This window comes from Carettochelys insculpta, chromosome 23 (assembly GCF_033958435.1).
Source record: "Carettochelys insculpta isolate YL-2023 chromosome 23, ASM3395843v1, whole genome shotgun sequence".
In the NCBI taxonomy this organism is placed as follows: Eukaryota; Metazoa; Chordata; order Testudines; family Carettochelyidae; genus Carettochelys; species Carettochelys insculpta.
The window spans coordinates 227,925-241,917 of NC_134159.1; the positions used below are offsets into that span (position 1 = coordinate 227,925).

General features: G+C 44.7%; 1 protein-coding gene across 14 annotated transcripts in view; it reads right to left on the reverse strand.

Moving 5' to 3' along the window:
* Positions 1-2,511: 2,511 nt before the first annotated feature.
* EIF4G3 (eukaryotic translation initiation factor 4 gamma 3) overlaps positions 2,512-13,993 on the reverse strand; it is a 505,170-nt gene continuing 493,688 nt past the window's right edge. For all 14 annotated transcript variants that reach the window (XM_074976024.1, XM_074976018.1, XM_074976023.1 and 11 more), the window contains 2 exons: positions 9,333-9,479; positions 2,512-6,399 (listed from right to left, as the gene is read on the reverse strand). In XM_074976024.1, the coding sequence (XP_074832125.1) occupies positions 6,218-6,399; positions 9,333-9,479 (329 nt within the window). In that variant the 3' untranslated portion in view covers positions 2,512-6,217. The remainder of the gene's footprint in view (positions 6,400-9,332; positions 9,480-13,993) is intronic.

Below are 13,993 nucleotides of genomic sequence, written 5' to 3' on the forward strand. Positions count from 1 at the left end.
AAAGGTGCGCTCTGCGTGGCCACAGACTCACATTCCATTGCGCTCTTCTGGTCCTTCTCTCAGGCCTTGTTCTCACCTAGACAGTCCCAGTCTCATCTGCTGGCCCCATTTACCCCTCTGAACCCCACACCAAACCCCGTTGTTGCAGTGGTGTCTCCTCTGCATGCGTCAAGCACCTTTTTCCTCCATGTTGGCTGGGCACTGAAACAAGAGGGCAGAGCACCCTTGCTCTGAACTCCAATGCCCAATGCTACAGCAGCTTACAGCAGCTGGGAGCAACAATTGCCGGAAAAGTCCTCATCAGCCCCTCTAGTGTTGAATTGCAGCGCACGCGCGCGCGCGCACACACACACGAATTTAACCCTCAAGTTGTAACATGCTTTTACTTCAATTGTTTGGAGGCTGATAACTTGGCCAAATTTAGGCCATTTTTATAGGAACAGCAACCTGTTATGCCCCTGCCAAATTTCCAGCCTTTGTTTCAAAGCATGGGGGTATTGGAGCTTCTTAATTGTACAAAGTATTTTAACTTGGGCAAAACATCATTTCCTAAACTCACTTTAATAAACGGTTTAACTATTTCTGATGAAAATTTCTAAAATAAGTCAGCCTGTGGCAGATCCCTGACAGAGAAAAGTTCAATCTGGTTAACTGAAAAAAAGTGTCCAATTGTGGGAAAATGGGAAATGCAGAGGGCAACTGTATGCATAAGGGGCACTGCCACTCTGCCCGTCAGAGTACCTCTGAGTCGGCTACTTTTTAGGTACTGCAGGACTTGTGCACAAAGCTGTAGTCTTCCAGAACCAGGAGTAGCTGTATATTAATAGCTATGATAGTGCTTTACACTGAGCAATAACTTACCGTCATATTTACTGGAATGTGGAATAAAGAAGGGATGTACTTCTGATTTGGTTATAGATAAGGCCCAAGCAAATTCACAGCTCATGGTGGTCAATTGAACAGTGATGATTTAAAATAGGAAATTTAATGATTTCAGCAATTTAAATCTGAAATTTCATGGTTTTGTGTGTGTGAGAGAGAGCGAGCAAGAGAGGTCATTGTATGGGCAATTGTGGTACCCTTACTTCTGTGCTGCTGCTCGCAACACTCTCTTCAGCACAGGACCCCCAGCGCTGAAAGCAGATGCTACCAGCAGCAGCACAAGGATGTTATTGTATGGCATTTCCGTCCTCTGTGCTGCTGCCTGTGGAGCTGGGCCCTCAGTAAACATCCCACTCTCCAGTTACCCAGCTGTTAAAGCAGCAAATAAGTATGGTACCACACTGCCACCCCTCACTCTTAACAACCTTGTGACACCCCTGCAACTTGTCTTTTGAGAGAGAACTCCTCAGGTTGAGAAATGCTGGGCTCCCCCATGAACTCCATTTAGTACAGGGTAAATGCACACTGATTTCATGATCTATGACTCATTTTTGATAGCTGTGAAGTTGTTAGGCCCCCTACTTTTAAGACAGCTTAAAAATGCTCAGCTCTCATGCAAGGAACTTTAGGCCTCCCTCCTACACAGGACAGGCGTAATCTTGGCTGCAAAACACCACCCAGCTGTCTCATGCAGAATTAGGTGCAGCCAACACCCACCCCCCGCCCCGGCTCACCAAAACACAAATTTTAGCATTGCTATTCTTCGAGGATTCCAAAGCGTTTCACAAACTGGTGGTTAAACCCTCATGGATACACATTAGCTCACAGAAAAGCATAGTAGCGCATGTAACGGGGGGGGGGGGGGGCGCAGAACCCCGGGTCCCCTGTCTGGATTTGGCCTCTGAGGCTCCCCAGTATCAAGCCTACTGCAGGGCAGGGCATGTGGAGCCTCAAGAGCTGCAATAAAGCAAGCTGATACCAGATCCAGCCCACAGCGTCTGCCCTGGCGGGGGGCAGGAAGCAGTTCCAGGCTCTGCACACGCCTGCCCCTTCCCCAGTGGAGAGAATGACAGCAGCATAGCACTACCTGGACAGCACCCCCCACTGGCCACTCTGATTGGCTGGAATTCTAGCCAATGAGAGCAGCTGGGGGAGGGGGTGCCTGGGAGTGGTGGGGGAGCTGTGCCACGTAAGCACACTCTCATTGCCCAGACCCTGCATGTCCAGTCCATTCCTGCAGCCTCCCTCCTAGCCAGACCTCCCCAGCCCTCTCCTGCACGCCCCTCTCCCGAGACCTTCTACCCTCAGAGTGCTCCTGCACCCACCCTGCTGCCCAGACCCCACGCCACAAGCCTACTTCCTGGCAGCTCCTGCCCACGCTGAACCCCTCATTTTGCCCCCACCCTCAAAGCTTACCCCCCCCCCACCCTCAGGGCCTGGGGCTGGTGTATGAGGGGAACATGGCTATCAAATGACTATTCTGTGAGTCAGCAGCCCCTCCAACCCAAAAACAGTTCTCCATCCCTGATGTAACCAAATAGCATGCAGAGTGCATCACTGGTAATGGGAGGAGGCAATTTTATCAATGACGCCGGAGGAAAATGTTCTTATGACAAGAGACATGGGGTCTTTAATGTGCACACAGGGCAGAAACTACAGTCCTAAGATCATATCCACAATGCTCCCAATACAGTGCATAGAACTTACTTTATTTACCTCTGAAAAGATAACGTACGCTTTCCAGCATATGAAGCTGTGCTTCCAGGAATTCAGATACACCCACAAAGATGCTTGGACCTCAATGACATCCCCTTCACGTATGTATAATAGTGCCAAGAGGGCAAGTTGCCTATTCCCCAAAAACATTTAACTTGAAAGTATCAAATCTCGACAGGGGATGTGGGGAGTTATTTCTTCTTTCCCGTTTACTCTCATCCCCATTTACTTTGCTTATGTTCCCACTCACTGATGAATGTTTTTACATTTACTTCATTCAAATGATTCAAATGTCCCACACAAAATAACCTGTCAGTAACAGATTCTATTTCAGCAGAAGCACCTGCTTGTTCACATGTGCTAGAATTTCTAGCCCTTAGGTCAAAAAACTAGCCTTGTAAACCCAGGTTTGTGAGGTCAATTCTTGAGGGGACCTTTCAAGATTCTGGGGCAGGTTAGATTTAAAAAAAACAAAACCAAAACCAGTCAGGGATGGTAATATGTCCTGCGGGGAGTGCAGAGGATGGGACTCGATGACCTGTCAAGGTCCCTTCTAGTTCTACGAGTTATTTACATCTCCATGTATGCATGAATACATTGCTTTAAAGGCACTTTGCAGCTTGGATTGGATTTCAGAAACTCATGCTATTTCATTTAAGCAGGCTGCTAGGATGGTCATCTTTCTAGCACAACTTGCAAGGCACAAATTTAGTGTATAGTAAAAAGTCTCCTTAGAATTATGGCAGACATGCAGATGCATAATCTATCTCATGCCTAGTATGTGTCTACACTACAGGTACTATACTGACATAGTTATGGAGATATAATGGAAAGAGTTTTTTGATCATTGTACAAACACATCTCCAGACAGCACCATGTTCTTTTGTCAATGCACCTGCATATAAAAAGTGAGATAGACTGGCACACCCAACTGATGTAGCTATATCTAAACACACAAACTTGATTGGTTTTATTAAAACCAGTGAAAACCCCTTTGTACATATTCTTATTTTGGCTTAAGAGTGTCTTATTCCCAATGAACACTGCCTATAAAACATTTTGCATTGGACCATCACATTGATACAACTCTGCCCAGAAAAGCCCTGACTTTTTCACCAATTTGTAGAAACAGCTCTTTGGCCAGGATGGCTAAAAGGGTGTAGGGGAGAGGGGTGCATAAGATGTGAAGAATCAGGAGCTGTGTGGGTACATATAAGTGGATACATTAAGGATTTTTGTTATAACACCACACCAAGAAAAAAAAAAGACTTTTATTGTTACTAAAAATGGTCTAATCTTTTAGGGCATAAATTATGCAACTTTGATTTCATAGTGTAGTCCAAATGTTAATAGAGCGCCTGACCTCCTGGACACTTCTCCTTTTGTCCACAACTAGACACTTTCTCCTCTTCCACTAGCACTCAATTATCATTCCTGTGCATGTGCAGGAAGTATTTATATTTAAAAGAAGAGGAAAATATTTAATGAACTTGTAGACTTGAAAAGTGGTTTAGCAGCAGTAGAGAAAGAGATAGCACCATGCGAGTGGCCAGAACTCCACAAACCAGCAAGTACTCCATAGGTTGCTCATGGTCCATGGACCACAGTTCCCAAATTATCATTTTAGGGCTCCACAAGCTTTGCAGATTGTATTATGGTGGATGCATCTTCATATTGAGAGCCAGCAGGTCATCTTTGGTTGTTTGAGAGAGATACTTTGGTCAGAAGCCACCTAATTTTGTGGAGTGAACTTTGCATGGTATCAGCCCTGTGAAAAAGGTCATGTTTGAGTTATCTTTGGGCACAGAGGTAGTATGCACTCCAATTTGTGCCAGAGAAGCCAGTGACCAGGCTGTACTCAGACTTCATACACAAGTAGGGATTGGGCAGAGCACTGTGTCACTTGCAACATTTGTATCAATTCTTTTGGTTAAAGCTGCATTTTTTTTTTTAATTTACTGTTGGGTGTTTTGGGTTCCGTAAGTATAACAAGAAAACTGACAGATGCAAACATTGAGGTGGTGGCTGGGTGACAATGATTGTAAAAGCCATTGAAAAGAGAGGTTGGTTATCTGGTTCCAAGGTTGCAACCTGTCGATAGCGCTACCACCATAACGATGCGGTGTTCTGACGTCATGACACACTATAGTCAAATAAATCCAAAACTAAGCAGAAGTCAGTTTTTTATTGCCCAATAGCTCATCTCCCAGCCTAGCAGAGAAGTATTTGAAACAGGATGAATCTAGTTTGTATAATGACACAGCTAGCTGCTCAAACAGGTCTTTCCAGCAGCAATGTCACATTTCTCCTCTTTTCTGGTGCAGACATACATACATACACACACGCTATGGGTGCGTCTACACTAGAAACTAACTTCAAAGTTAACTTCAAAATTAGGGGCTATTTCGAAGTAGCCTGCAGAGTGTCTACACACATTTTCCCTTACTTTGAAATTAACTTTGAAGTAAGGGAGTCCAACTTCTAAGTCCTTCCTCCATTCCCAGAAGTGCCCTACTCCAAAGTCTAACTTCCAAGTAGGGTGTATGTAGCTGCTCAACTTTGAAGTCTGTTACATCCCAGTTGTACTTTGATGTAAGCAACTTGGAAGTTATTTTTATAGAGTAGATATGGCCTATATGAATATAAATGTGGATCCACAATCTGCACACTAAAAAGGAAGACAGCACCACACAGAGATGGTGGTGCATTCAGCATCTGCCTAAAGAGAAATCTCTATTTTCTTTTCAACTTGCAATGTTTGCCTTTATTTTTCTTCTTTATATTTTCAAAATGAAAATAGTATCAAGTCATTTTCTTTCTTTTTTAAATATTTTTCTATGTATTTACAAGCCTTTAATTCATGTTAAAGGTTTTGAAAGTATCAATAGTACTTTTTCCCCCAGGGTAGCACTTCCTTTTGATTGAATTTTTCTTGGAGCACAGTGGACCAGGGCATTTTTCCCAAATGCATTTTCTTTCTGTTCCATGGTAATGTATGTTTTGATTACTATTTTCTTTTTCATCTCTGAAGTAAGCTGAGAGGCAGGCAGAAAAATCTGATGACAATTTGATAAAAAAAAATTTCTCTCTCATGTAACTTACCCCAAAACCCTTAAAAAATTATTTACCATGCTCTGAAACAAAACTGAGGTGCAGATGAAGGGGAGGGAAATTTATTTTCTCTGCCTTTTTCTATTATACAATTTGTTTACAGAAACTGCAAATTTAAAAATTACACTGGCATTTGCAGTCCTTAAAATAATAAATTATTTTCACTTTTTTTTTGCTAAACAGATCTGTTTTTAAAGTATGAGTCCTTGTTTAAAAAGAAAAGGAAAATGATTAAAACAGAAAATATTTTCTATAAATAATACATGTATTTTGGTGTAGTGCTCCCACCCTCAGGTTTGAAGTTAACTCTTCTTTTTCCCAAGCACCTTTTTCCTCCATGATCACTTTTATGTTTATCTATTTTTTTCTTCTCCCACTTGTGCATATGCGGGGGAAGGAGGGAATTATGCGCGAGAATTGGCCTTGCTGCACTGTGATTGGCAAAGACGTGAAACTTTTTAAAAAAATACTTAAATTGTTTCTTTTTTTGTTTTCTGTATTCTAAGTTTTAATTATCCTCTGATTCCTCTTCAGCCTCCCGTAGCCAAGTGAAAAATGCTGTGACTGATTTCAGTGCTACTCCCTTCCCATTTTGCTCTGCTGGGTCCTTGCTGCTTTCCCATTTGTAGAAGGCATCTTCTGATATTACCTCCTCATCATACAGGCAATCAAAAAACATCCGCAACAGATCTGCAAGAAGGAAAACATGTTTAGTAGTGTACAGAAGTTGGAAGACAAGGAAATACAGAAATATTTAGTGATGCCTGTTTAAAATCTGAATAAAAGTAAACTTTGTTACAGTGAAAAGTGGAGTAGGGGGAACTGCTGTTAATAGTGGTTGCATGCCAATTATGTAGACAATGAAGGTTAAAATATACACATGCTAAAGTCACTGAGTCACTATAGGGGCTTGTCTGCATACTTGGCTCAATCTAATTCTTGACCTTCCCCCCCACCCCTCCACCCTCTGATTTGCTCACCTTGATTATCTTTTTCTGATTTGTCCTCTTTGCTTACTGTTTTTGGTTCTCTGTGCCTTAAATATTGAGTCTGTTCTGGTCTGGCTATGGTCTGAAGAAGTGGGTCTGTCCCACGAAAGCTCACCTAATAAACTATTTTGCTAGTCTTTAAAGTGCTACTTGACTGCTTTTTGTTATGCTAAAGTCAAGTTTCCTCTAATGCCGAAGAACATGCTGTCATATGCTCAATGGAGGGCCAGAATGGCAGCAGCGTGTCCATGGTATACCAGTGAATGGCCATGGAACAGAATCTACAATGGCCATTTTGAGCTACTCAGTTTCACTGATCTATAAATTATTACAGCATCTATGTTACCAATATGGCAATTTTCAACATTATTCTGGGAAAACCTTGCAGAATTAAGTTTACAAACTCTTGGAGTCCATTGCATTAAATGGAAAGGAAAGGTATGATTGTGGGCTAGAATTGTATGTAATCTCTCCTGGGAGGAAAAGTGACGTAAACCCGCCACACACAAATGGGCTTTCGGGATCAAAAATGTCAAGTGACATGGTTGAGGGAATTCCCCAAACTATTTATGCAACAAGTCAGCCTTTTGAAGTTACGCCTTGAGCAGATCATTGCCTGCTGTTCCCGGAATCTCAAGATCAAAGGCCCAAGCTGTGTAACAGAGAGATTGGCCTGTTCGTAGGTGTTCTAGTTCTGAGCTAAGGCTCTTTGTTATGAGCTCGTGACCAAAGAAAAACCACATGGTGGGGTCTGAAGGAATGACTTCCACCAGAGTCCTGGTTGGAGCTGAGGTGTGTTTGAGTCTTATCATGCTTAATTTCAGGCTTATTATCATGCACGTAGGTTCTTTTATTGCTTTTAATAAGTTTCATTCTTTAGTCTTAAGACTTGCTTAAAAATGGCTGAGTGGTAACTTACTTTGCTGGGCTGTTTAGGCAGCCTGGTTTCCTAGGGACATCACAGTGTAGACAGGTAACTTTACAGCCTGGAAAAATCTCAAGAGGGAGAAATCTGGGGGAACCTCTATATTTCCTGGAAGATCCGTATGCTGGTGGTTAATCTTCCAGGATTCGATTTAGTATACCTAATGGGATCTTAATAAATCAAACAATCAGGGGACTGCCATCAACCCAGACACTGCTTATAGGAGCGAAGAGTAAGCATAATGACGGGAGAGTTTCTCCCATCCACCTCCCACTGTGGGGATGGTGGCAAAAATTGATTTAAGAAACATCAACTTCAGCTACACAATTTTTGTAGCTAGAGTTGCGTGTCTTAAATCCAATTTTTTCTCCAAGTGTAGACCTGGCCTTAGTGTCTACCATAGAGATGTGATGGTTGAAGACTCAAAAGCCTAGAGCAGATGCCCTCAAAAACTCATAGTAGGCTTTTGTACATGCAGTTGCCCTGAAATTTAAGTAGAATGATTTCTACTCAGTGCAGAAGAGGGTTTTTTTTTTCCTTTTTTCTCTCTCTACATTGTGGGCATTTTTTCTTGGCTGTTTAAGGTAGTAGCCAGTGAATGAGCTGTGAAGAAGTGTGGGGAATCACAGAACACTAGAACTGGAAAGGACCTCAAGAGGTCATCGAGTCCAGTCCCCTGCCCTCATGGCAGGACCAAGCACCCTCCAGACCATCCAACAGATGTACATCTAATTTGCTCTTAAGTATCTCCTGTGCTGGAGATACCACAACCTCCCTAGACAATTTATTCCAGAGCTTAATGACCCTGACAGTAGGAAGTTTTTCCTAATGTCCAACGTAAACCTCCCTTCCTGTAATTTAAGCCCATTGCTCCATGTCCTATCCCCAGAGGCCAAGGACAACAATTTTTCTCCTTCCTCCTTGTAAGTGGGGGAGTCGGGGGTGGGGAGCGGGACAGACAGCCATGGTGGCATGGATTCTCTGCAACTTCCCCCACTTAGGAGAGCTGGGGAGAAACTGCACCTGGTTCCAGGCTGCTGCTTGGTTCCCAGCTCTTCTCCACTTGTGGGACCTGGGAAACTGACGAGCACATGGCTGCTGCCTAGTTCCCACTCCCCAGCACTCTGGGAGCCAGGAAACTAACCAAACCTCGCACTGCCGCTGCACCTCATGGGCTGGTCAGTTTTCCGGCTCCTGCAAGCCCAGGGAAATGCAACCGCCACGTAACTTGGGGGTCTATTGTGTACCACATCCACTGCTTCTCTCTTACCCACAAGACTTGTTATCCTATCAAAGCAAACTATCAGATTGGTCTGGCATGATCTGTTCTTCACAAATCCATGCTGGCTGTTACTTACCACCTTATTTTCTTCTAGATGTTTGCAGGTGAGTTCCTTAATTACTTGCACCATTATCTTTCCCAGCACAGAAGTTAAACTTACTGGTCTGTAATTTCCTAGGTTGATCTTATGTCCCTTTGTAAGAGTAGTAGTCTAAAGCTATGAACTGTATAATTCAGTTATATAATAGTAGTTTGTCCTCAGCCCCCTGGCACCCAACTAACTAGTCTGTTCCACCATCAGGAAGAGCACAATATACCAGACTATCTCAGACTCAACTCTAATCCTCTACCTGGGTCTTTCCCTTCTATGCCATATAGTCATTTTTGAAATCCCAAACATGTAAAAAGCACCCCCCCCACCACTTACTAGGAGGCTGATCAAGTTTTACTATAGATGCTTGTAGTGCATAAAGTGCTTGTAGTTCCTTCTCTGTATCTGAGTCTAGGTACTTGAGTAAGATCGGCACTCTCTGCTTGATAACAGCAGTGTCCACACGGAAACTAGAAGAATCCACTGGAGGGAAAAAGAATCAGGGTTACTTTTGGTGGATCTGAGCCAGGGGCAGGTATTTCATCTTATTGATTTAATAAAAAAGAAGAAAAGTCAAGGTCAGGTTAGTTAGAAATGGAAAGAGGACTAAAACAGAAGGTACACAAAAAGCAGTCACTCCCCTCAGTGCAATAACTATCATGCTTCAAGATGTGTGTCCCCGTGAGCTCCACTGTAGGTGCTGGGCTTGTCCTGGCGCTGCAGATTGTAGACTCTTCCAGCTGCATCTAGCCAGTCTGCATGGGCACTGCCGCTGCACCTCTGTTTGCACTCTTCAGATCACGTGTGCAGACTGGCTCAAGCCCGTTCCTTACAACCGCCCCAGAATCTGAAAACCAGGCAGACAAGGCAGACTCTGAAGCAGGGAGGTGGGTGGGTAGTGGAGCACCTGGGGGACATACATCGCAAAGAACGGTAGTTACTCCACAGAGGTGAGTAACTTAGCTTTCTTCTTTGAGTGATGTCCCCAGGGTTGCTCAACTGTAGGTGACTGAGAAGCAGTTCCCAACCGATGAGGAGGAGGGTGAAGGAGTCACCATGTAATTGACGTGGAGAGGACTGCTGAGGCCAGTGAAGTGTCTGCTGCCCATCGGTTCTGGATCACATAATGCCTCATGAAAGTGTCATGGGATGATCATGCAGCCGCTCTGCAGATGTCTCCGAGGGGAACTCCCTGCAGGAAGGTCTTAGAAGCTGTCACTGCTCTCGTGGAATGAGCTCATGGCTGAGTCGGAAGAGGCACTCCAATGGAAGTGTAATACTGGACGACGCACACTGTGATGATACATATTAGGTGTTGGGATGAGAGGGATTCACCCTTGGAGCATTCTGCTAGGGAAATTAGCAGTGGGTCTATTTTCTGTAAAGATTTGTTTCGGTCTATGTGAAAGGCAAGTGCTCTGCGCACGTCCAAAGAATGCAGCGCCGTTGCCTGCGGCAATGCATGTGGCTTGGGGTAAAACACAGGTAGGACTATTTGTGTGTTAACATAGAAGGCTGAACAAACTTTTGGAATGAAACCTGGATGACGTCTGAGGGTTACTATGTCCTTAGTAAAAATAGTGTATGGAGGTCCTGCCATCTCGCTAACTCTACGTGTGGATGTAATAGCAAAGAGGAATGCCATCTTCATGGTAAGAAACCTGAGGGAAATAGTAGCCAGTGGTTCAAAAGGCGGCTTCATTAATGCCCAGAGCACTAAATCCAGACTCCAAGGAGGAGTTGGTTTACATAGGGGATACATATTTGTGAGCCCCTTAAGAAATCTTTTGGTGATCAGGTAGGTGAATACCTAGAACCCTTTGACGTGTCCTCTAAATGCCATAATGGCTGCCAGACGCACTCGCAGGGAGGTTAACGCCAGTCACGAATCTTTTAGATGCACTATATAGTCTAGAGAACACCAGGAAGTCTTGTGGCACCTTATAGACACACACATATTTTGGAGCATAAGCTTTCGTGGGCAAAGACCCACTTCATCAGATGCATGAGTGGGGGTGGTGGTTTCAGAGGGGTATTTAAAGAGTGGGGTCCCAGTAAGAGGGAGGGCCAGAACGGACAAGGTCTATTCAGCAAGATGGAAATCGCCCAGTATCAACAGTCCTTATCAAAGGAGGAAAAAACAAGTTAGATCAGATGGGGATGTGAGCCATTGTCAACGTCTAATGGGGAGATATTAACACCCAGAGCAGAGAAACTGTCTTTGTAAGATGCGAGCCACTCCCAGTCTCTGTTTAATCCATGGTTAATGGAGTCAAATTTGCAAATAAATTGCAGCTCAGAGATTTCTCTCTCCATTTGATTTTTGAAATTTTTTTGTTTCAGAACTGTCACCCTTAAATCTGCCACTGAGTGTCCAGGGAGATTGAAATGTTCTCCCACAGGCTTCCGTACATTACCGTTCCTGATGTCTGCTTTGTGTCCATTTATTCTTTTATGGAGAGACTGTCCAGTTTGGCCAATGTAAACTGCAGTGGGGCATTGCTGGCATACGATGGCATATATTATATTAGTAGATGTGCAGGTAAAGCAGCCCCTGATGGCATAGTTGATGTTAGGTCCTGTGATGATGTTACTGGTGTAGATACGAGAGCAGAGTTGGCAGCGAGGACTGTTGCAGGGGCTGGTTCCAGGTACCTTTTACTGAGACCCCACTCTTTAAATACCCCTCTGAAACCACCACCCCCACTCATGCATCTGATGGAGCAGGTCTTTGCCCATGAAAGCTCATGCTCCAAAATATCTGTTAGTCTATAAGGTGCCACAAGACTTTTTGTTGTTCTCAAAGCTACAGACTAACACGGCTCCCTCTCTGACACTTGTCACCATGCAAAGCACTACATCTAGCCGCAATGAGTGGAAATCCATCAACCTCATGAAAAAACTTGTGCAGATACAGACAGACATCATCTTCCTCTCCAAATGCAAACAGAATGACATAGTACCAAAAGGACTGAAGGTGAAAAACCCACTGAAATCAACATAGGACACAGATTACAGTGAGAGATTGTGCCACACACTCCCTAAGAAACTGAGGAACCACCTGATCAGCATCTTGTACAACAAACAGGGCAACATCAAGAGAGAGCTCTCAAATCTGGAGACCCTCATAAATGAACAACCTTCCATGCACATGCAACCTCCACATGGCTGGACTTTACTAGAACCAGACAGAAAATTTACAACACACATTTCTCTTTTCTACAGAAGAAAAAGGACTGTAAACTATCTAAACTACTTTCCACATGGGGCTACAATAGTGGTACCCCTAACTCACCCAGCAATACTGTCAATCTATTCAACTACACACTCAGCCTGGCAGAAGAATCTGCCCTCTCTCGAGGGCTCTCTCTAGCTACGTCTACATGTGAAGCCTACATCGAAGTACCTTATTTCGATGTAGCGACATCGAAATAGGCTATTTCGATGAATAATGTCTACACGTCCTCCAGGGCTGGCAACGTTGACGTTCAGCTTCGACATTGGGCAGCACCACATCGAAATAGGCGCTGCGAGGGAACGTCTACACGCCAAAGTAGCACACATCGAAATAAGGGTGCCGGGAACAGCTGCAGACAGGGTCACAGGGCGGACTCAACAGCAAGCTGCTCCCTTAAAGGGCCCCTCCCAGACACAGTTGCACTAAACAACACAAGATCCACAGAGCCGACAACTGGTTGCAGACCCTGTGCCTGCAGCATGGATCCCCAGCTGCAGCAGCAGCAGCCAGAAGCCCTGGGCTAAGGGCTGCTGCACACGGTGACCATAGAGCCCCGCAGGGGCTGGAGAGAGAGCGTCTCTCAACCCCTCAGCTGATGGCCGCCATGGCGGACCCCGCTATTTCAATGTTGCAGGATGTGGATCGTCTACATGTGCCCTACTTCGACGTTCAACTTCGAAGTAGGACGCTATTCCCATCCCCTCATGGGGTTAGCGACTTCAACGTCTCGCCGCCTAACGTCGATTTCAACTTTGAAATAGCGCCCAACACGTGTAGCCGTGACGGGCGCTATTTCGAAGTTGGCGCCGCTACTTCAAAGTAGCGTGCATGTGTAGACGCGGCCTTTCTGCCCCACCACTCCTACAAACTTGATACAGTTCTGTGGTGATCTGGAAGCCTTCTTTCGCCGTCTACGACTCAAGGAATACTTCCAAGATGACACAGAACAGTGCACTGACCCACAGGTACCCTCTCACCTACAGCACAAGAAAAATAATTCCTCATGAACTCCCCGATGGTCCAAGTGACAAACTGGACCTATACATAGAATGCTTTCGCCAGCGTGCACAGGCAGAAATTGTGGAAAAGTGGCATTGCTGACCCCATAACCTCAGCTGTGCAGAATGCAACCCCAGCTACAGCCTCAGAAACAACTCTGACATTGCCATCCAAGAGGCTGACAAGGAGGCGCTGTTGTCATCATGAATAGGACAGACTACCAAAAGGAGGCTGCCAGGCAACTCTCCAATACCACATTCTACAGGCTTCTGTCCGAGGATCCCACTGAGGAATGCACAAAAAAACTACAGCATCTGCTCAAGACCGTCACTGAGTTATGGGCCAGAGTACTGCTTTGCTGATGTGGCGTTGTCTCTAGCTTACTAACTAATAGTGTAATGGGAAGTAAATGTGCAAACTGAAGATCACACTGTCACTCTGGAGATGTCCTAGATGGGAACCTGAGCCAGGAATGCTCTAGATGAAGCTTGTGCTCTTGTGGAGTGCACAGTTAATGGAGGAGCAGGAACCATGGCCACATCATAGCAAGTTCTGATGCAAGCCATAATCTAAGAGGAAGACTTTGGGAGGAGACAGGAAGGCCTTTCACCTGTCAGTAATGGCAATGAACAGCTTGAAAAGTGGCACTAAAAACACGTGAGAGAACTCTCGTAGGAAAGGCAGAAATGGATAGTGACAAGTCAGCTGTTGTGAACTACACAGCATGTGCTATGTTTGTTTTTCTCCCAGAAGATAAAAG